This window comes from Esox lucius, chromosome 11 (genome assembly GCF_011004845.1).
Source record: "Esox lucius isolate fEsoLuc1 chromosome 11, fEsoLuc1.pri, whole genome shotgun sequence".
Lineage (NCBI taxonomy): Eukaryota > Metazoa > Chordata > Actinopteri > Esociformes > Esocidae > Esox > Esox lucius.
In genome coordinates this window covers 15,700,774-15,725,471 of record NC_047579.1, presented here as the reverse complement: position 1 = coordinate 15,725,471, position 24,698 = coordinate 15,700,774, and the positions used below count along the sequence as shown (strand labels likewise).

The window sequence follows — 24,698 nt, the reverse complement described above, 5'->3', positions numbered from 1 at the left end:
GACAGGCGACTGGTAGCCAGGACGTGATGGAAACAGGCTGCTTCAAAACAGGAAACACATTCACCAGAGAAATGGACAACCATGACAAAAACAGTGAACAGGAGAGAAAGGAAAGACATGGTGAAGGAAACATACAAACAAGGAAAATTAATTGTAGAGAAAAAGATAACTTCAAAAATGTCACAAGCAAAAATCAAAAAAGTACCTAAAAAACCCAACTGATTTTGTTAATCTAAGATATTTTCTTTATAGAAAGGCTGGTGTCTTTTGCAGAGGTCAGACATATTGCCTTGATGGTATATCTTTATATTGGCAATATGAACTGTAAATCAAAACAACTCTTCGCCAAACGAAGGAGGCGGGAAACAACGGTAAGGAAGGATAAAAAGAAGTCATGCAACCATTGAAAAAGCATTGTTGTAGTTTTTAATATACCTACACACTGCCTCTTCTGAATATCCAAGGCATTGTAAAGAAAAGGAACAAAGAGATACTAGATTGACCAAAGGACCGGATAGAAAGACAGAAAGACAAAGAAAGAAAGACAGAAATGGACAGAGGGAGATACAAACAGAGAAAGAGAGAAAGAGAGTGAGAGACGACAAGAGACAGATTATAGGGCTGTAAAATAAAGTGAAAGACCTAAAAACCAAAAGGTTTAGCTCAAGCTTTTCTGTGACATTCTACTCAATAGTAGCTCGGGCGCGAAGAATAAACAGCCCCTAGCTACACAAAGAGTGTATAGATGAACACAAAGCATAACACAATCTGACTGTGCGACAATGCTTCTAGATCTGCAGTATAAGTGTGAGAGAAGTTGACCATTATGGGGAGACAGTAACATTCAGCACTAGGAAGGCCAGCATGTAGAGTCCTTTCAGAATGTATTCGACCCCTTCACTATCCCCACATTTTGTTACCTTATATACTTTCTTTTGTGTAGCTGGGAAATACATTAAAAAGATAGCACCGTTTTATTTAGTTAAATGAGCTCAGTCCTAATAATAATTGTAAAAAAAATTACACAATAGATGCAAGCAATTTGTTATTCGTAGCATGAGATAAGGATGTCCACGGAGAGTCAAATATTAGAATACCTGAAATGTATTTAGTATTTGAATACTCATGGCTCAGCTTTTTTTTTTAAACACAGGCCTATTTGGGTTTAAATAAACAAACAGACCTGAATATTATTTTCCTAAGTACTATTAAAACTCCAATCAATTTTTTTTTCCATATGATATACCATGACACAAAAAATAACCTTTTTATAACAGATGATATACCATGACACAAAACATTACCTTTTTATAACATTCGCTCCTTCACGTATTTGTTTACGTTCGTCAGTCAAAGCGGTAGTACTGTGGTGCACCAGTCAGTCAGAATGACACATTATATAGTGCATTGCCTACTGTTAGGGGTTGATAAATATTTATTTCTGTAACCGAGTTCACCACACTTCTCCATATGCAAGCTTGCTCTTTTCTCACACAAACAGCCATTGAGCCAGAGTTAGAAGGACGACCCACTTCTTTGCATGTTATGTAGGTGCGCTCATGTTTTGCCTGTAGTTTTTGAAGACATGCACTTCGATTAAAACCCAAATACTATTTGAATAATAACACAGTATTCGGACAGTAAAATCAGGCCCAATGTATGTCCATGGTATAAGATCTACCATTCAGGAATGATTTGTTAGTTGCAGTATAAGATCTACCCATCAAATGATTCCATTAACCAAAATGGGAGCGGGCCAAACAGAGAGGTGGGAAAGAATCACAGGAAATCACAACCCAAGGGATGTAGCACCTTTAGCTCATTTGAATGGTTTCTACTTGATTAACCTTCCTTGCATTGGGTTGGTTATGTGACGTTAGCAATAAGATCATATCCGATCAATGAAGTATGCTTTCTGTGATTGGGCGGAAACTTTTCTCCTTGTTATTAATAGCACGTTAGCGATCTAGTGGTGATTGTGCATGATAGCCAGTGCTGCGCGGGACAATTAAGTGACGTTTGCTCGCAACTTGATTTAGGGACTGGTTTTTGTTATTGATAAACGTACATTTAAACAAAGACTGTGAAAACCAGATTGATGTGGAGCTTAGTTTACTTGTTTTGGGACGGTAGTAATGATCGTATAGATAGGCTATTTTCTGACCATGTACAATAGCACACGCACAGGCTTGCAAAGAGGGGTTGTGGGTATGTGTGTGATTTTGTGGGCCCAGCATGGATATTTCATAGGGTAGCCAATTTTACAAATGCTGAGAGCATTGTAATTTTGTTGTTTAGTTATTTGGTTAAGAGGTCCTATCTTATACTAAATAGACCGGTTGCCCTTCATATTCAAAGTATTCTGATAACCATATATTATCAGTTATTACAGTAATGATTATTGTAAAATATCTAAATTAATATTTTGTGTCATACATTGAACTCTAAACATGAAATAACATGCATACTTTCTCTAGTACAATTTACTATTCTATTAAAGTATCTGTAATTTGTATTCAAGAGCATAGTGCCATTTACATGGTTTTCATAGACCCCTCACTATCATTGATGGTAAACCGATTGAGATAGTTAAAGAATACAAGTACCTTGGCACAATAATTGACAGCAAGCTATGCTTTGAGTCACACACTGATGCTGTTTGCGCCAAAGCCCAGAAGCGTATGCATTTCTATCGTAGATTGAGGAATTTTAACATTGACCATACTTTGATGAGAATGTTTTACTCTTGTTTTATCGAGTCTGTCTTAACCTTTTGTTTCATCTGCTGGTTTGGTTCCTTGTCCACAAAAAACAAAAAACGACTAGAGAGTATTGTGAGGACGTGTAGTAAAATTGCAGGCATTAACTTCTCCCCCCTTTCTCACACTTATTCCAACCGAGTAGCGAAGAAGGCCCAAGCTATTGCAGCTGACCCTAGTCATCCTTTGTGCTGCCAGTTTAAGCTACTTCCCTCAGGCCGTAGGTACTCCATGCCCAGATGCAGGTCAAATAGATTTAGAAACTCTCTTATCCCGACTTCTATCTCGATTTTAAACAAATTGTCAGAACTGTTTTAAGATGTTTTTTATTGTATTGTTTTCTAAATAGTGTGTTTTAGAGGCTTAGAGATTATGTGTGCTTCTACACTATGGTGTATGTGTGTTGTGTTTTTGTGTTTTTTTCTGCTGGCTGTACAAATAATTGCCCCTCGGGGACAATAAAGTATCCTTGACCTTGACCTAGACAAGGAAAACAGTTTATAGCGAGAACCTGTGGGATCATTTTAGGTAAAACAATAATACACATATTACTACTATAGGTCTGGGTGTTACCAACCGATTACATGAATGAACAATTGCCAACAACCGACACAGAACACCCTATAATGACGAGGAGAAAACACCCCACTATGTAATCATTTTTAACAATATTTACTTTTAAAAATATATATTTCAACAGAATAAAGCTGTGGTTCCCAACTCCGGTTCTCAGGTACACCTAACAGGACACATTCAAATTTTTACTTGTCAAGTAATTATCAGGCCTTTATTGACTTGAATTAGGTACGCTCTTCAAGGGCTGCAACAACATGTTCCCTGGGGATAGTTGCGAACGGGAGTTGGGAACCTCTGGCATAAAGCTTAAAAGCTAAAGAATATGATATCTACAGAAAGAGTTCTACAGTTTATACAGCTGCCATTTGTCTACTGACCACAGTATTCAGACAAAATGGCTCCAGGCTGAAATGTACTGGATAGGTTGAAACATGTGCTTAAAAACACTAATACAAAGATAGAATATTCTAATCCTATTTGTTGACCATTCTGAGAAATCACTATACTATCAAGATAGCAAGAGACATGCATGAACATGATCTTAACTGTACAAATCATAAATATGGTCGTCTCTCGCTTATAGCCTAACAACAGGTATAAACCAATGGGGGTTTGTACAAAGTTGCTGTCTGCCTCACCTACGTTTAAATTGGTGTTTCAATGTGGATTTCTGATTTTCTGTTTATGGATACACGGTCGTCCAAGAGGAACAATAAATAAAACTAAATGAAAACAGCTTGTCGCAGGCAAGAATAGTTTTTGCCTCTTTACATCAGTTTTTAAAGATCCAAAAAAGAATCATCCAAACAGAGCGGTGGCATTTCAATTTGGCCCCACAGCTTTGTGTCACCCTGTGAACCCTGTTCATTGCTGCTCACAGCTTTCTTTCTTTGCCTTCGCCGTGTTAAGCTGGTTTTTCCACTCCAAAGAGTCTTTGAGTCTGCAAACCTTCAGAACCTTTTGAAACACTCATCTGCAATGTTTAAAGTTCCAGAAGATTCCACGCAGTCCTCCGAAGCACCTTTGATGTTGAGAAGATGCAGCGCGATCTAGCGGAGCCTCTGATGTCGGGAAGGACTACGGGCCTCCTCTGTTTGTAGTGTTAAGGAGCTGGGTCCATCTCAGATTCTACCCCGGTGGGGTTTAGACGTGCCTGTGATGTCAGACAGCACGCAACAACGCAAACTACCACACACTGACCACACTCTAGTAAAGAGAACAGAGCCACATGGCCACTTCAGACTGAAATGAAAGGGCCCTAAAAGCAAACCGAGCAGAAAGGCAGTGTTGGTCTTTTGCCATTCGGAGGTGGACACACGCAGAACCAGTCATTGTCATATCTGAAAGTTCAAACATGTTCCAGACTGAAGGAGAAACTGAACAGTCCTTTGATTGCGTGCCTGTATTCATTACGTGGTCTGCACTTCTTTAGAAGTACTCTGGCAGACAGGTTTCAAAACCTATAATTAAGAATGCTGTTCTATCGAATGTCCACTTAGAAACCTCCTTGTTTTCCATTACTAAACATAAATGAAATGAAGTTTGAATAGGAAATAGAGCTAACTTAATAGAATATAGTCATTGACAAGGTTAGAAATAATGATTTTTAAATGAAATAATTGTGTTAAAGTATATTTTGCATTAAAGAATCCTCCATTTGCAACAATTACAGCCTTGCAGACCTATGGCATTGTAGTTGTCAATTTGTTGAGGTAATCAGAAGAGATTTCATGCCATGCTACCTGAAGCACCTCACACAAGTTTCATTGGCCTGATGGGCACTTCTTACATACCATACGGTCAAGGTGTTCCCACAACAGCTCAATAGGGTTGAGATCCAGAGTAAAATGCAATATGTGTCATAGCCTTCCTTCTTCAAGATCCATTTTCCAAATCTCCCACTTTACCACAACCAAAGCACCCCCAGACCATCACATTGTCCACACACTTAACTTCTCAGAACAAGAAAGTTATGAATGGTAGTGTAAATAAATTCAAGGGGAAAAGTCCAGACCACATGGACACACAGGAAGCCTACTTTAGAACATTGAGATAAAGCCTGAGACTGTTACACAGTGATGGACAGTCTGAGCAGAGGTGGTCTTATATGAGATAGAGGCCTCCTGACAGTGACATCCTGTCTGTCTGTGGCACTCTGGGAAGAGCAGGCCATAACATCCTGCCAAGCATGCAGCTCAACACATGCAGGCCTTCTAAGCCGATTACAGATAATACCCATCCCCTTATCACAGCCCATGGGGGGGGGGGGCTTAGTGAACTGGGTATTCTGTTGGTTAGGTCTTAGTGGCTGGATCAATTAACAAATTAACTACACTTGGAAAGATGGTCACACACACACACAATAAAAAAGCTGTTAAACCCACACACGTGGGCATTTTTGTCCCCCACCAGTATAAGAAAACATGTACACACACATTATTATTATACTGTGTTACAGCGTGAACAACATTCACCATATGAAAAATGACCTAGTATAATCCTGAAGAGGCTGTGTTGCCTGACACCACGACACCGACACAATCACTTGAGGAAAAGGAAGAATGAATGACAAACACAAAGCAGGTCGGAGACGCATCATATGCGACAAGCGGAGTTCCGTTGGAATGACATTCAGTGGGACACCGTCAAGCAAATTACACACCAAAGAGGAATTTTCCACCGTGTCACTGCATGGGATCGGATATGCTCATTGTTGCCATGGAAACTTATATCTTGATCACACAACATGAAGAAAGAAAAAAATGCGCGATCGGACATAACCCTTGTGTAGGCATGGTTACTGGAGAGACAAAGACAAGATCAATGACGTAATTGGGAAACTTTCCTTGAGTTTCGCGACGGTGTGACGGTCTGCCAGGAACCAGCAGCAGCTAGACATCGGAGGGCTTCCAACGAGGATGTCCACATAGCTGCTAAATGCCATTCAGCTGTGTGACAGACAGCTGGATTAGGCAAACCAACACACACACAGAGTGCGAGCTACAGCAACGGGGCACCTTCCCCCTATGAATCTCATAACCACACCCTTAGCTTCATTGAGAGAACAATTGGCCTAGACGTGTGTGTATGTGTGTATATGTGTGTGTGTGTGTGTGTGTGTGTGTGTGTGTGAGCACACCATTGGTTCACACCTGCAGCGCTACAGGTAAGCACATGTCTTACAGCTGACAGGTATAAACTAGTACAGTGGAGACTATAGTGTCCGGTGTTCCTTCGCAACTGGATAGACTACGTGAAATCTTTAGCAGGGGATTATAATCGACCAGTAAAGGTCATTGGGAATCACTAAAGGTTGTCATGGAAGCAACATAATGCATTGGTTGTTACCGTGGGAGAAGTTGAGAGGCGAGGGCAGTTTTCAAAAAGCGAGGCGTGTATGGTTGGAGTGTGTGTGTGTGTGTGTGTGTGTGTGAGTGGGGGGGGTCGGTACCTGGCCCAGCACAACTATTCTCTCTCGACCCATCGCTTTCCCCATTCAGCTTATGCGCACGGTAGAGCAATCACTGGCAGCGGGCGGCCATTTTGTTTGTTCAAAATTAGTTTTAACTCCTTTTGTTCCAGACATTTGGAAGGGAAAAAGTGTCACAGATCTAATTCCGCACCTGAAGCACAAACGAGCATGTTCCCATGACGCTCTAGTTTCCCCATGCTTGTTTGTAGCTCGGAGACTTGAGGTCCTACAGATTATTGTGAAATGTGCATTTTAGGGATCCTCATACCTTAACCAAACACCATATTTCCCAAGCACTATGATTTTCAATACTTAAATGACTTACATTGGCTGATTTGGAAGAACAGAACAGACACAGCTGAAAAACATTTATAAAAGAGGTGTAGTATACGTGTCACTAAACCTTGGATCCGAGTCCCCTATGCTGGAGTCAAAGTCACAATTCCCCATGGGTAAAGTCTTTATGGCCTAGTCTGAGTTCTGTTTTGAGGCGCTCAAGTCTCTGTCCACATGAACTCAGAAAATAGTGTAATGGTAACTGAATGTGTACGTAGTCATTAAATGGTCTGCTATTCATTTTTCCTATTCCATCAAATATTTCCATATAGGCCTCAGGCAGTGGTTACCAGGGGTATATTCACTTCAGCAAACAAGAACTATAAATTGCAATATATTTCGTCATATTGAACAAACTGGAAAGGACAGGGACCTTCTTGAATGTCCCCAAAATAAACTATATTTTGCAATGAAAATGTTTTGTCTAGTAGAATATATAAACACATCCCAGCCTGGTTGTTTTACAAAAACAAGGATTTACCAGAAAAAAAAAGTATTCATGTCCCAACAAACTACAGAAAGAAAAGAGAATCAGGCTGTTTTCGCAGACTAAAAGACAGTTGTCAGAAAAACCTCCCAGTGGGAAAGTGTGATGGTTTACCAAGAGAACGAGATCAAAGACCACCTACTTTTTAATAGGGGGATGCAAGTGTCTCATCCAAATTGTGCACAAGGCTCTACTGAAAAAAACTTAGCTAACGTTAACACGCAACTCAACGATGCATACAGGATGAAGAATGTCTCACTTCTGGCCATGAAGGCAAACTAAAACGGACTCACTTGTTTCAGATAACAAGCCGTTCGGAAGTCTGTCGTCGTGGCTTCAATGTGTTCTCTTCCGTGTGGATACATCACTGGCAGGCATCGCTAGCACATTGTTCAACAGCTACTTTTTTAAAGTCTTCCATGGAAAGCGCAGAGGAACTAAGTTGCGAACAAGTAGCCAAAGCCTCCAACATTGTTTTCATCTCTCTTTTTCTGTGTCCCAAATGGATCCAACTAATCGATAAAATGTACTCTGTTGCCATTTAATTATTGGGGTTGTCGATTGGTTGTTGCAGCCCTAGTCTCATCTTTTATTAGAGGGTATTTGTGGACATATTGGTTTCATTGTAATTAGATTGTCTTTTTTTATTTCCCAATACCTAAAGAGGGCGCCATATATTTAAAAAGAACTGCTCTGTTTTAGATGGACGCTACAAAAAGTAGCAGCTGAACGAGCAACATTGTGAATCCAATAAACAGTATCCACCTCAATGAAGGACCGCTGGTGGTCAGTGTCCGTCTCAAGGAAGACAGCTGGTGGTCAGTGTCCGTCTCAAGGAAGACAGCTGGTGGTCAGTGTCCGTCTCAAGGAAGACAGCTGGTGGTCAGTGTCCGTCTCAAGGAAGACAGCTGGTGGTCAGTGTCCGTCTCAAGGAAGACAGCTGGTGGTCAGTGTCCTTTGTTAACACCCATAAAGAAGTGGTTTCTGTCATTGCAATGTAGTAGAGCAGTTTATCCGCAGTAACGAGTCTGAGGTCCAGCTGGCAGTCAGGAGGAGGGATGATACATAAAGACCAGCGATGGGAGGATGATACATAAAGACCAGCCGTGTGAATACAGAGCGTCGTGGACTATAGAGGATGGGAGGATGATACGTAAAGACCAGCCGTGTGAATACAGAGCGTCGTGGACTATAGAGGATGGGAGGATGATACATAAAGACCAGCCGTGTGAATACAGAGCTTCGTGGACTATAGAGGATGGGAGGATGATACATAAAGACCAGCCGTGTGAATACAGAGCGTCGTGGACTATAGAGGATGGGAGGATGATACATAAAGACCAGCCGTGTGAATACAGAGCGTCGTGGACTATAGAAGATGGGAGGATGATACATAAAGACCAGCCGTGTGAATACAGAGCGTCGTGGACTATAGAGGATGGGAGGATGATACATAAAGACCAGCCGTGTGAATACAGAGCATCGTGGACTATAGAGGATGATACATAAAGACCAGCCGTGTGAATACAGAGCGTCGTGGACTATAGAAGATGGGAGGATGATACATAAAGACCAGCCGTGTGAATACAGAGCGTCGTGGACTATAGAGGATGTAAGAGTGACAGATCACACTGATTTGGATTGTGACAAAACAAACAATGCAGGGTGGGTGCGTGCGTGTCGGTGCTGGTGTGTGCCAATTAAGTCTGGGTTCATGGGTCCTTATGCTCCGAGGTGCAATAATGGAGCGGAGCTGTAATGATGAAAGGAGATGAGAGAGCGGGCGAGAGAAAAAGTGCCTCAGTATGAAGAAAAAAAACACCCAACAAAAGTATCCAAGCGCATGCGCTTTCTGTCGAATACTCAGGCACAGAGACCACGGAAAAAGACGAGTTGTGAACATTGCGATACGGGGGGGGGGGGGGGACCTAAGGCTGTACAACCGGTAAGATCACATATGGCACTGAGGGAAGATGACAAGGCAGATCACCACAGAAAATAAAGAATGGTATCAAGGAAAGGTAGAATGGAAAAAGAGGTAAGAAGCAGAGGCCCTCTCTGTGATTAAAGTCCGGTCAGAAGGTACACCACAATTTCAGTGTCATTGCCCCCTTTCTCGGTTCATCTTCAGCGCAGGCACTCGGTCATGCCATCCGTAATAAGACAAAGAATAGACAAAAAAAACAATACATGATTACATTTGCGTTAAGACCCTAGTCTACAGTAAACCATGACCAAAAAAACCATGTTTCTCAACTGACTAGTTAAATGACAGTGAAATGAAAGGAAATGTTTAAAGGGATTTAAAAACGCATTTAAAGATCTCCCTGAGTGAGCAAAACAGCCCCTTGATGGCCCTATATACTGAAGAGCCCAAGGTTCCCCATGAGTTAGTAATGGGCATGCTAAATCCTCAGTCTAGAGAGAGAGAGATTGTGTGGGCCACTTCCACCCCCAACATGCATAGCATGTCACCTAAATAGAGCAGTATACGGCAGCAGGAACCCCTGGGAGGGAGAACCAGAGCTAAGAAAAGAGCTCTCTGCTCCCAATCTATTAGGGCCAGGTGGAGCAGGAGGAGGAAGGACAGACGGGAGAAACCAGGGTGTGTGTGTGTGTGTGTGTTCTGATGTAATTGTTTGCTCTTGGCATTAGTAAGCCCAACACCTCATTTGCACATAATACGCCTTTGTGTGTGTACGTGTGTCTGTCAGACTATATTCTTTCTATGCTTTTGACAGCCTAAATAAAACATCCGTCTAAGTTAGGCCATTCGGCCTGTCCTCACTTACAAAACGTTAGCTGGTTCTCCTAAAAACCGTAAAACTAACTACGTTTAGGCATGAACCAGCAAATGGCTCCATCTCTCTCAACACCAATAACCCCTCGAAATCTAAACAGACAGCACTTAGCCTTTTAAACTGCCTCTTTTCACAGGCAGTCATTTACCAGACACCATGTCCCACATCCATTAACCTAAAAAAGACAATTACACCTCATTTTCCCCAGGGCCATCCTCATTACCGTGCGTGCGCCCGCGCTTGCGTAATCCTCATTACCAAGGTAAACGCTGTTAGACGTCGCTCCAAGTGTGTCGGGATCCAAGCAGTATTCACTTGGCTTTGAGCTCCTTAGAACGTTTGAATGTGGCGTGTCCGAAGTGCCAGGCGGACAGACGCCGTTGGTCTCATCGCACCGGGCCGGCTTGATCCGACGCCGCTCGCTTTTCAACAGGACGGCCCACACCATGTGAACCTGGGTGTGGTTGGTAAAGACTGAGGGGTATTAGATGGTGATCCGGTGCTACCTCCAACCTAGGTGGGCAAGGGCTCAGCCTCGGTCACACAGTGCCGGCTCTAGACTTTTGGGGGCTCTAAGCAACATTTTATTTGGGGTCCCCTCTCCCGTCAGTTGGAGGCCCCCTAGCGGTCCTAGGCCCTAAGCGACCACTTACATTGCTTATGCCTGGAGCCGGCCCTGCTCCCACAGCACAAATCTCTGCACCGAGTCAGCCCCGAGTCAGCCCCGAGCCATCCCCGAGCCATCCCCGAGTCAGCCCCGAGCCATCCCCGAGCCATCCCCGAGTCAGCCCTGAGATTAAAGCAGACAGACAATGTAACCCAAACGGAGTAGAGAGAGAAACAAGAAGTCTCCAGGCCTTTACTGTGTTCTGACTAGTCAACCTGGAATGTCCAAGACTGATGGGAGGCATCTGGTTAAGCTAGGTCTGGCTTGGTCCCAGGTGCTCTATAGACCTCCCTCAAGCTTGTCTCTCCTAAAGCCTTGATTTAACATAACTTTATTAAAGCAAATTCCTGACGTCAATATGCCATGTATAAAGGGTCCGATTAGAGGGTTTCCAAGCCAAACAAAGCAGTCTGCACTCAGTGTATTGTTTTAGAGGCATGTTGCACATTACTACACAAAAGTATTAACAGTATACAAGTACACATGAAATACACTCTGAATCGATTTCAAAACATATCACATTTCAAATACATAGTATATTTTCAGTGTATACAAAACAAAAAAAACATGAATTGTCAATGCAAACCAAACATACAGCAGGTACTTCAAAAAACAAAACCTAATCTCACCCTTCTAAACAGCCTACAGCATTGAACCATAATTGAATTTTACGAATGCTTATTCATGCAGCAGGCCTAACCGTCTGTAAAAAACAGTTGAATTAGCTTCAGGAGTATTTTCTTCCCGGTTATTAAATATGAAAATAATGAAGGCCATTAAGACTCTGAATATTTGCTGGACAACTTTTTTCTGGAGCAATCCTGAGGCGATTTGCACTTGTTTCCACTGCCGGAATGCAGAAGTCAGTTATTTTCTTTTATCATTAGCCAGTCCTTTAGTGAAAACTACAAACCCAGTCACTGATTATAATGAAAATCAAGTGTCTAAGACGGTCTTCTTAGACAGTTTGGCCCATATGATCCATTTTACTATGAACGCTCCTGTGTTTAAGGATGTGTTGCTTTTTTTCCATATGTGATACAAAAAGCCTACAATACTATGGAGAAGGTTTCTTTTTCTTAGCATCAGGTTGTAGAATTGTGCAAGTGTAGCCAAGAAGTGTGGGAAAAACTGATAAACTGGAACACCTATTTAAAAATAACAAAAGAAAAGTGACATCGTGTTTCCAGATCGGTACTATACAGAGGCGTAATCGTCAACACATTTGATGTGTTCATGTGAAGGTTAAGGATCTGTGCTCACAAGTCCTATATGAAGTCAACTCCCTGCACTTCAGCGGGAATCCCACCCAGAAGGGTTTTCTCCCCGTTCTGCTAAATCTATTTCTACGGCTAACGTCATCTCGTTGTTCTGGCAAATCCCCCCCTCCATGCTTCATCCAATCTTGTCTCGTAGCCTGGCAGTACAGAACTGGGGCTGACCGTGTATGGTAGGCAGGGTGAGGTACGGAGCAGAGAACACAGTCAGACAGCTCTGAACTCTTCCCCTCAGGAGGGGAACATCGAAGGGAAACGGAGCTCAGTGAGAGCGTCACAAACAACACACCCCAGACCACCTCAAAAGTACACTCCTTCTGACCAGAGCCATAGGGATCCTGGTCCGACCAAGTGCACATAGGGTGCCATTAAGGACAAGGGCACACGTCGGCTTCTTACAACACAACCGAAACACACGGCGTCTCTACAGATTTCGGAATTACCAGAAGGCCCTACACACAGCCGCATCGCTAGGGTAGCGCCGATTAGTAAAAGCCCGAAAGGTCGCGGCTTTAGGACGCATCTCCTACAGCACTAGGTGGAGGGCGGAATGAGAGGGGGAGAGTGGAAGGAGAGGGGGAGAGTGGAAGGAGAGGCGGATGGCAAAGGAAAGGAAGCTGGAGACCAAGCCGGGAGAGAGAGGGAGAGAGTGGGAGGAAGGGAGAATGACAGGGGATGATTAGACCGAGCCCAAAAGGAGGAGTGGGAGGGGACGCGTGGGAGGAAGCGCGCGAGAGCGGAGCTGGAGGAACCACATTCTGCAGTGGAACGTCTCTCTCGCGCACACACACACGCCAGTCATAAACAATGTTTCTGACAGCACAAACAAACGCAATCCTTTTCATTTAACACGTGTGTAGGAACACCTACATTTCACTTACACGGTTTTATACGCAAACATCATTCCAATGCATATGGGCGGGGGGTGTGTGTAGGGAAGGGGGGTGAACCAGGGCTGGTGTGCGTACCCTCGTCCAAATCCACGCAAAGATGCCAGCCTGCAACGGCTTTCTGAGGGACCTAAGCAAAACTGAACTGGCATGTCGTTCGCTGAAATGTAACAGTGGTCGTCCCACGAACGCAGATAATATAACTTGGAATATTCTTCACCAAACAGGGTCCTTCTGTTTGTTTCGGGTCACTTCGATGAAGTCTACGTTTCGGAGTGAGGAATGTTACCACGCGGAAAGTCAACTTGCTGTTACAGGCTTTCCCTCGCTCTCCTGGGCCTCAAACAGCCACTCTAACATAAGTGGAGGAGAACACTCCCTAAAAGGCATGTCAACCCTGATTGGCCTAACATGGTAGACGGCTAAGAATAACCACCCAGAACTAGGTCCCCCACGTACCGGTCCTGTACAAACGAAAAACATGTCGACGGAGGTCCTCTTCTGCACTGTTCAACGAATCCCGGAGAATCCCCAGGGGTTAAGACAGTGTTGACCGGTTAATGTCCAAAACAGGAAATGTCGACACGAGCTCTTTCCATTTTCCCTGGAAATTGGATGATTTGGTTGCGAAGGAGGCTGGTGCGGAAGTAGCCTCTGTGCGTTAACCTTGTTGACAGGTGGATATGCTGATATAACCCTGTGGTTTTTCGCAGGGACCAGCAGGGCGCGGTTAGAACAGTAGAGTTGGGATAGATATGTCTCGAAGCCGATTGCTGAATTAAAACTACTTGTGACCTTTTTTTAAAAGGCATGAACACACCGTCATTCTGCTCCAGCACAAGGGTTCTGGGTGGGGTTAATGAACATCCCTCATTATAACAACGCCTTTTCTAGAAGTTGTTCCAAAACATGGCTCTGACACGGTCCAAACGGGAAGCACGTGTGAGATGAGCAGCAGTTGAAACCGTCAGGGGCATGTTCTCCGAGTTCATAACACGAGGACGCGCCGGGGGTGGGGTGGGGAGCGGGCTTGAGACTATGCGGAGGATTAACATGGGAGACACGTTAACACCCAGAAATCAATGGGAAACCACAGAGGGCTCTGGGCTCTGCGTGTGAAGGCTCATAAGGTAGAAGCCCCATTTCTGAATAAAATATTCACATCAGTCTGCCCGTCTGCCAGTAAGCCACACACACACACACACAAACACACACAAACACACACAAACACACACAAACACACACAAACACACACCCACACACAATGGGCGCCACAAAGGCCTGGCACAAGCTTGTTTTCCGTATATCATGGACAGAAGAATCCTATCAGAGACACTCCGATCTCGCCTGAGCTTTCCCAGGCAGCGTCGCCGCCCACGCCGTTGCCACGGCAACTGCTTTATCTGAGGTCGGCAGCTCTGGTCAATCTGGTGATCTTTGGACCTTCCTGCGTCGACCGGGACATGTCGGGGCCATGCATGTGCACATACGTACAAACACACACGCACGCAAACACAGAAGAATGTGTAGGCACAAACGTCACATAGCGTTTCGTCCCAGCCGACAACAATCCCCTTGAGTGGAACTGAATGGAATTCACCAAACTGCTGTCGGTCCCAAAAATGAAATGACTTTCTGAGATGTAATTTGCAGGGAGGCAGAGGACAACAGCCTCTCTCCGGTTCCTTCTCTGCAGTTCCTCTCATAAATGATGCATGGATTTCTTCTACTCCGAGTTTCAGGACCCAGTGGCACCCCAATTCTCCATGGGAATAGTTCTGTGGTTGCCATGGCACCTTGAGGTCACCTAGGCAGTATGATTCTGTAAATTTTGTCACCATTTTTTGTGCAGGTTTTTTTTTTAGATCAAACCTTTAGATTGCATTTAGGATTGAGTAGGCGTCTAAGTATCCCTTCCTGCCAATGTGTGACGCTCAATCAGCTCTTCTGACATAGTTAACAAGGCTAACTAGCTAGTTAACTGGTATTTATTTCATTCAAACCAAAGCTCAGATTATTTTGGTAATTAATATCAGTGCAGTAGGTGAGTACGATGTGATGATTTTGGTAACGTACGGTAAAGGGAAACGGGAGCCATCTGGCAGCCAATTAGGGAGCGGATTGGAAGACTGGGCCCATATTTATCACTCTTCGGTCTTTAATGGCACCCTGCCGGGCACGCTCCTTGTTGCTTTTCTCCAGGCAAACGGAGTGGTGGCGGCGCTTATACACTTAACAGTCATTTTCCCCAAAATAAACCATCTGCAGCTAAACTGAAGGAGAGGGTTGAAGGAAAATGAAGAAAACTGGCATCCTGCGACTGACCCCGCCAGGCCACCGTACAGGAAAACCATGTGTCATCTCCACTGACCCTAGAATTAGAGTGACGAAACACAGGAAGAGAGACGGCGGGAGCGCGTCTCGGTTTCCCCGTTCGTGGAGTGCTACACTGCTGCAAGAGTGCGGCGAAACAGTAGCTACAACCTATAAAAGCCTATGACGCAGACGGTCAATGAACGCTACAAGCACCCCAAACAAGTGGTGGCCAGTGGGGGATGGCCTCATGTCCAGGTAGGGGGGAAAGGTCACGACATGGCAGCACACACTGAGACAAAGCGCTGACCGGCAGCCCAGCGAGCCGACCCTTTAGGTCTGGGGGTAAGGAAAGGGAGTAGAGACGGATGTCAGGTGGCAGAGATGACAGACAAACTGACAATAACGACACTAAAGACAAGCACTGGCCAGCGTTATAGCACTTCACACCCTGACAGCTGATGGGGGAGATACTCACCCAGGTCCTTGGATCCTTGGCTTTCACTGGCCAGCTCACCCATCCTGACAAGGGCGTCGAAGTAGCCCTTAGCGGCAAATGTCACATCTGGGGGGCAGAAAGGTGAGAGCAAGGTCAGGGGCGGGTAGAATGAGGTAGTCGGAGGCACCACAGAGACGCGCGCCGACAGACACAGAGACGCGCGCCGACAGACACAGAGACGCGCGCCGACAGACACAGAGACGCGCGCCGACAGACACAGAGACGCGCGCCGACAGACACAGAGACGCGCGCCGACAGACACAGAGACGCGCGCCGACAGACACAGAGACGCGCGCCGACAGACACAGAGACGCGCGCCGACAGACAGAGACGCGCGCCGACAGACACAGAGACGCGCGCCGACAGACACAGAGACGCGCGCCGACAGACACAGAGACGCGCGCCGACAGACACAGAGACGCGCGCAGACAGACAAGACAGACAGAGAGAGATGCGCGCAGACAGACAAGACAGACAGAGACACGCGCAGACAGACACGCTCCATGTGGGAGGTAAGACAGGAGCTAATAAGGGAACATAACTCAGGCGCTGCCGCTGTCTGTTGACTCACATTAATTGGGATTAGCTTCTGCATATGTTAGCATTATGAGTTCCTCCTTCACACTACTCCAGCGACGCAGATGTGAGAACGGGTGGAGAGAGAGAATTCCACATAACTAAATAGAAATGATGTGTCTCATATCACTCCTGTCACATCGATTGCTCAGTATTTCGCTTCCCGACTTCCCAACCAAAGCAGCACATCAGCCCGACGCCACGGCTCACAGGGGACCAGTGGCCCGAAAACGATCAATTCTCACTGTAAACATCCGGCAATATTCACCTCCCTACCCAACCAGGCCTCATCCTTCCCCAGGGACCGGCCGGCCAACCCTAGCCTGAACCAATTCTCACTATGGCGTGCCTCCTGCAAAAATGTAAAAAATGCAGCCTATCAACAGCAGCTCTGCCGTCGTGGCCGTTGGCACTCCCAAGGGAACCGACCCACAGGCTGAGAGAAAAGTACGGAGCAGAGCAGGCCAGACCCGGACGTCACCGCTGCTCTCCCAGACGGGCCGACATACAGGAGCGGTTTGTGGTTCTGGCGCGGGTCCGATTGGACAGCTTTTGCCCTTCTGCAACGCTGTCCCTCCCCGGTGACCAGCTGACTAGCAGAACTTTGGCTCGACTGTACAACGTGTCACTTGGACAAACCAGCGCTATGACTGACTGGCCACATGGCTGACTGGCCACATGGCTGACTGGCCACATGGCTGACTGGCTACATGACTGACTGGCTACATGCAAAAAATGCTAACACCTTAAATAAATCGAGAAGTATTGTGGCTAACTCTGCCTATTTAAGGACTCCTCACATTCAGGCCCCAGTACTGCTGACGGAGCAACCAGGCGACAGCCTTTCTTGTGTAGGACTCAAGAATGGGCTGTATTGTTAGTACTCAGTCTAGAATGAGAAAATGGCAGTTTACTCGAAAGGTTGACTGATTAGTAGCAAGCCTTTCCTGGTTTCTACAAAATAGTTTTGAAGTTGATTGGTTGGGTCACATTGCAGGGGGTAGTCATGTTTGTGTCCTGGCTCCTAAACAATGCAGACAGCTAAATTAAGTTATTATAGTTATCATTATAAATAAAAAACTATTACAAAATGTCAAATTCAATCCAAAATAACAGCACGTAATACGTTTTTATTTTTTAGCAATGAATTTGGTACTACAGGGTGGACAGTGTGTGTAAAAAAAGTCTCTAAGGCTCAGAACAGAATACAGAGCAGACAGATTCAACAGCCTGGTGGCCTGGGGGGGGAGCTTGTTTTTCCAGTCTCTCTGTCCGGGTCAGGGTGATCCTTACTCTCTGCCTGCTTGGTGGTGGTGGTGGTGGAGTTAACAGCCCATGGCTCCGGTGGCTGAGGGTGGTGGTGGTGGAGTTAACAGCCCATGGCTCCGGTGGCTGAGGGTGGTGGTGGTGGTGGTGGAGTTAACAGCCCATGGCTCCGGTGGCTGAGGGTGGTGGTGGTGGAGTTAACAGCCCATGGCTCCGGTGGCTGAGGGTGGTGGAGGGGGAGTTAACAGCCCATGGCTCCGGTGGCTGGGGGTGGTGGAGGTGGAGTTAACAGCCCATGGCTCCGGTGGCTGAGGGTGGTGGAGGGGGAGTTAACAGCCCATGGCTCCGGTGGCTGGGGGTGGTGGAGGTGGAGTTAACAGCCCATGGCTCCGGTGGCTGGGGGTGGTGGAGGTGGAGTTAACAGCCCATGGCTCCGGTGGCTGAGGGTGGTGGAGGGGGAGTTAACAGCCCATGGCTCCGGTGGCTGGGGGTGGTGGAGGTGGAGTTAACAGCCCATGGCTCCGGTGGCTGGGGGTGGTGGAGGTGGAGTTAACAGCCCATGGCTCCGGTGGCTGAGGGTGGTGGAGTTAACAGCCCATGGCTCCGGTGGCTGAGGGTGGTGGAGTTAACAGCCCATGGCTCCAGTGGCTGAGGGTATCATTTATGATCACTCTCTTGGGCAGCGCCGTGTGGAATGAAAGGCAGGGTTCCCAAAACACAAGTCAGTCTGGGGTTAGTTGTCGCCTCCTTCACCAATAGTGCAAGGGGGGGGTGGGGTTTGATTGCGTGTGTAACGGCAGACATCAGGCCTGTGACAGACCCACCGTCCCTAGCCCAACCTCTGGGCTACCTTGGAGAAGGGAAGGACAGGACATTTTTTACCTCAGGTTAAGGACAACCCCGCCCCCATGCAGTGCCTCCTACAAGGCCTTCATTATTCTTCCATATGGCCCAGAAACAGGCATGCCGTCGCTTCACCCAGCACAGACCGATAGCCATTTGGCGGCCCGGATTGGTCCAAGTGGATGTGTGCTGCGTGTATTGACCAGGTCAGAGAGGGAGAGAGCTCCGATGAGCAGAGATAAATGTTTTACGAAAACGTTGTCTGGGACGCAATCTGAAAAGCTCTCGAAAGCTTCATCTTCGGACAATCCAAAGTGCACGCGCTCACAGTAATCTCCTGTTGTCCATCAGCGCTTTTATAATGGCTATCGATCACACTATCAAAGGTACAAAGTGCCTTATCAGGGCTCCATCTCAAATCTGATGTCGAGGCTTTAGCTTTGGGGATTTTTTGCGCCCATGTGGCACAGAAGTGTAAGGCACTCTTTCATAATGACAAGCTGTCCACTGCAGTCTTTCTTCCAGTCCCAACTGTGCCACTGCGAGGTGATGTTGGTTAGCATCGCACAGGGAAGCATCTTCAGTAGGCATTTCCTTGCCCTATCACACTGTACCAACGGTAATCAGCTGAGTGAGCGTATCCTCATACGCGCTGATCGGACAAACTTCCCAGTTGGAGGCGCTGCGTGGAAAAAGGGGCAGGAAGACACACCATGATCTTCAACTCTCCTGAGCCTGTTCGGGAGTTGCTGTGAAGAGGCAGATCCTGGCAAGTGCAGTTTGATACAACACAATAGGAGGGGAAGAAACACGAAATAAAGAAATAACTCACTCTGAAGCCAAAATATAACTTTATTCCCATTTATTTTGGACCAGAGCCCGTCAATCTCCGGTCACAGGTAGCACAATAAGCCAGGAACAGGGTGTAATTTGGAACATGGCCTCGCTTCTTCTGAGGCTGCGCCAGGGGCTGCACACCAGATGATAAGACTGGCTATCTGTCTGCTACTGTGTCGGGATGATAAATACGATCTCTTCTTTTAAACGAGGAGGTGGAGGAGGCACAGGCTGGCGGTTGGCTAGCTGCCTGGAGAGATAGATGAGGGACGGTGCAGTGGAAGGAGGCGAGGAACAGATGAAACGAGAAAAACGGAGGAGAGAGGAAAGGGCAATGCAAACAGGCCAGAGGACAGGGAGAACAGGAACACTCACTGGAGAGGGCCTTCTCGTAGCTCTTCCCCATGGCCACGAAGTTCCGCAAGCAGGGGTTGAACTGTTCCATGATGGACTGAAAGAGACACAAAAGACAGGGTGTTTGTTAGCTCGTCTGCCTCACAAACACACACACACACACACACACACACACTCATCTACATATGCACAGGGACACGGCACTTCAGCCGAACACCTCTCAAGTACTAGAATGTCCATGTCGAATTAATGACATCATCGGTCCACCCACGGCGCTTCTGAACACGATCCGTTATTCTGTGTAATGGCTGGAGGAGAGGCCGTTGGCGACATGGAGTGGGAGAAAGACGTACACATGCTGTGGAGGACTGAAGTAATGCTGAGAGGTGTGTGCGCGCACGCGAGCGTTTGTGAGAGAGAATGAATGAAAACCAGAAAGGATGGAAAAAGACCGAGCGACAAGGTACAGCGAGAATCTGTTGGGGGGGCATATAGTGACGAATAACAATGCACTGTTTAGGCACAGAATAACAAGCTGCAACTGACAAGGCAGCGAGGTGGTTTGATGTCTCCCATCCACCCACCCTGTCATCTCTCCAGGCAGAGAACCTAGACCTACAGTCTACAGTCTTGTTCAGTTGGTCAGTGGCTAAACAAATGGATAGTTTTGGGTTCAGACATGTACATTTCCACTATTCTAAAACTTGTTCTATTGTAGTTCACACTGTAAGTAGTATATGGGTAGAGAACAACTGAAAACCATGGTTCACCATTTGATACAAAGACATTACTTCAGTTACTTGTATCTACCTCTAGCTAAAATCTAGCTAAAATCTAGCTAAAAAGTTATGAGCAGAATCAACTTAAAGTAACATAAAAAAAAAACAATTGCAATTGATTGGGGTTATTTTTTTATATTGTTTTATTAAACCCCATTACATTCACTGATGTTTAGCTAGTGGTGGCTAAAGTTAACTGAAGATTGTAAACATAAATTAGCGTCTCTTGGCAAATATGCTTCTTTAAAGGATGAAGAAACATCTAACATGTCACAGATGGCCCACAGGAAACATGAATCTGATTCATCCAGTTATTTCCATTCCCTACAGGGAGTGGAATCCTGAAGGCCAGGAATTAAAAGGCGCTACCATTCTGCAGATTTCCTCAACTGCAGCTGATGTCAATGCAGTTTTAGATTACCTAAGGAAGATTTTTAAAACAAAGTTGACATTCTTTTGTAAGCCTTCATCCTTGCATTGTTTAGGAGCAGTTTAGAGCAAATGGAGTTAGACCTAATGTGCTCAAAAATGCGACTACATGCAAATTCTGCTGGCTTTTCACTTCGATAGGTCCAGTGGTATAAACCTGTGCCTCCGGTCCACATACAGGCTGCAGTGTGGGATTAAATAGAGCCAACGGCTCTTTCAGCAAAAACTGTCCATGATCTTTCACTACTTACAAATAAAGCATGAAGAAAATCTAGCTAGCTCATAAACTCATCTAACTAGCAAGCCAGATCATTACTGGCTCTGCCAAGCACTTATCTAGGTTTGGCCAAATAAGATTAGATAGACATTGAAAATAGTTTTAGTACTTAGTTAATTTTATATTTTCTAGCATTTAATCAACAAAAGACAACTCTACAATGCCATAAAAACAAATCTAACTTTGCAAGACAGATCTGTGAATTTGTACTAAGCAGAGTAACAGTGCAATAATATAAAAGCATCAGACTTGAACCCTACATAAACCTGTGCACCACAGCCAATTATAGCAACCTGTGCACCACAGCCAATCAGGCCATCTAAGTCTCTGAACTGTACAGTATGTTTACTGGCAGTACCAGAAGTGTAAATGTAAAAAATGTGCTAACAATCAAATGTATTTATAAAGCCCTTTTTACATCAGCAGTTGTCACAAAGTGCTTTTACAAAACACCCGGCCTTAAACCCCAAGGAGCAGACAACAGTAGTGTTGAATTTCAGTGGCTAGGAAAAACTCCCTAAGAAGGCTGAAATTTAGGAAGAAACCTAGAGAGGATCCAGGCTTAGAGGGGTGACCAGTCCACTTCTGGGTTTATTTTACAGGGTAAAAGTAAATAAACCCTCTCAACTCTGCCTGGCCATCAAATATCTCTAGCTAGGAACCTCCTCGCAATGCACAATAGAAACTTGCTTGTTTGACTGCAGCACCATTTTAATCTATGCCAATCAGTTTGAATATGCCAACTGTGAATTACATTAAATAAATTAAGTTTAAAGGAGTGAATAAAATGACGCAACTTTCTAGATTTCTAGTTAACCAATTTAAACCAAGAAAAGATACATACAGCCCTGGAAAAAAATAAAGAGACCACTGCACCTTTTCCTTTCCAAAAAAGTTGAAAAGGATGGTTTTGAGTGAGGAACAGAAGGGTTAAAATTAAGAGACCACTGCAAATTGAATGCTTCTGTTCCTCACTCAAAACCTTCCTATACATCTTTTTTGGAAAGGAAAGAATAAACTGTATTTCTTTTCACTAACCAGTAAACAATAATGCATAATTCCTTGTATCGCACCAGTCTTTTCTGCCAAGAATGTTTTACTCAGTCATGAAATGTTTTGTCTAACATTGCCTATTTTTAAAGCCTCAAATGAAGTTGGTATTTAAATTGCTATATTTGATGCATGTTACTGTCTTTGAAGAACTGAAAATGCTATTTGCACCCCTGCAGTTCAGAGGCAGGGGTGCAGTTCAGAGGCAGGGGTGCATTTTAAAGACAGGCTTGATTTTATACTGTAAAAAGCCTACATTATTTCATTTGCTGCATGGAATTAATGCATTTTAGTGGTTAATTTTCTAAAGTGGTGGGCCATTAGGTTACAGACAGAGTACAAAATCATTCATTTCAGACTTTAATGTAAAAACTTTAATTGAACTTTGTGTGCACTGAACACCACATAAAGGCTCCTGTAGGCTACATCATCTAAATCAGAAGTGTGTGTGTGTAGCAGGGATAGGGGTTTGTTTCCAAAATAAAAAATATGACTTCAAGTGTGGATTGAGGGAGTGAGTAATTTTCAGATATAATGATGGTTTAGGGATTACTGAATAGAGAGAAAAAGTTAAAGAGATCAGTCAACATACTATTTAAAACATTATTTTAGGATGTGACAAATTACTATGCGAGTGATTGGAGTAATTAAAACACTCAACTAAAAGTAGTGAGAACACATTTTCAAATTGCCCCCTCCCCACCGGAATCAAACCAACCAAGAGGCCAATTATCATGCGGACCCATTGATTGATTTGAGTGGGGGTCCTTGGACAAGAAAAAGGTAGAAGACCCCTGGAAAGCAATGTATATATGAAAATGCTATAGGATTTGCTCCACTATTTGTTTAAAGGCCCTTTACAGGCCACAATAAATTGTCTGTTGCATACATGCTGAAACTGTCTCTTGGAGTACAGCTCAGCGTTCAGTGTAATTACAAGCTAGAACTTCAAAGTTTCTGATCAGGAGTCTAGACATTTCTTCAGTAACCCAAAACATTAGAGGGAACATGTGTTTGGTCTAACAGATGAATTTACCCTTAGAGAACAGGAATCAAGAAACGCCAGAACAAAAAGCCCCTACCCTTTTGCAGGTTACAGGTCCAATTTCCCTTCCCTTACAAAATTCAAAAGATGCCAACAACTGTAAATTGGCGATTAGTCTAAATTAAGGGACCAAAACACCGGAATTACAGCTGCTCAGTAAGGCACGCATCCTAGTCTCTCCCCCCCTTGCCGTTCGCAGACACCCTGCAGGGTTTCTTCTAATTAGTTTAGCCTCAGCCGGTCAGGTGTTTCAGGGCCCCTCTGGGGGTCAGCCACGAGGCGGCTGAAGGAGAGAGAACAGCAGTAGCGTCTCTGTCCACCCCATTCCTCGCCTCTCACCGTTCTGCCTCTCTAAGACCAGCCAGCAGTGAGAAACGTTGAACGTCAGCTAGTCGCTGCCACCTTCAGTGCCTAACGATCCCCAAGACTAATAACATTTAGTTAAATTCACCATTAATTAAACGCTGCGTTCCCTTGCGTGCTTGCACTTGTGTATGTAAATTATGTCTGCCAAATAAAGCAAAACAGAAGTATGTACTTAAATAAACGGCGCAGTTACAATTGAATTGCGTTTTGCAAACACTTTGGTGTAAACAGAGTAGATAACCTTACTTCTAAAATCCGATAGATTATTTAGGCTAGGATTTCTGTTAACTTGGGAGAAAAAAAGAACAGCGCCCACTAAGCTGGTGTATGGTTTTATATTAAGTATAGATGGCAAATCGCGCAGATTTGCCATTTGGATATTGTCAATTCCGCAATTTTGATCATTCTGATTAACTGCATTCCTACAGGCCTTATCTATATTTAATATAAAACCAGACACCAGCAGCTACCTGGGCGCTGATTATCCGACAGCAGCTACCTGGGCGCTGATTTACTGAAAACAGCTTCCTGGGCGCTGGTTAACTGACAGCAGCTTCATGGCCACTAACTGGCTGAAATCAGAGGTCATTTTTCCGGGCAGACAATAACACAAGGTCTTGCCCCGACAAAGCAAAAGACCAGAGGTGCAAAATAATGCACTTCTTCAAAGGTAAATAAACTGTTTATCAATTCAGTGCAATGGGAATAGAAAGACAGACATTTTCAATGAGTCTACAGATTAAAATGGTCCCGGGTGTCATTTAAAACATGGGCTGCATCCTACAGTAAAGAAAGGAAT

The 24,698-nt window shown here is 44.9% G+C and overlaps 1 protein-coding gene across 5 annotated transcripts in view; it reads right to left on the bottom strand.

Annotated features, from left to right (window-relative positions):
• The window catches only part of LOC105012855 (brain-specific angiogenesis inhibitor 1-associated protein 2), a 102,872-nt gene that overhangs the window by 46,138 nt on the left and 32,036 nt on the right, over window positions 1–24,698 (bottom strand). For all 5 annotated transcript variants that reach the window (XM_013135752.4, XM_029123357.2, XM_020051122.3 and 2 more), the window contains exons 2-3: window positions 19,975–20,050; window positions 16,057–16,143 (exon numbers count right to left, since the gene is read on the bottom strand). In XM_013135752.4, the coding sequence (XP_012991206.4) occupies window positions 16,057–16,143; window positions 19,975–20,050 (163 nt within the window). The remainder of the gene's footprint in view (window positions 1–16,056; window positions 16,144–19,974; window positions 20,051–24,698) is intronic.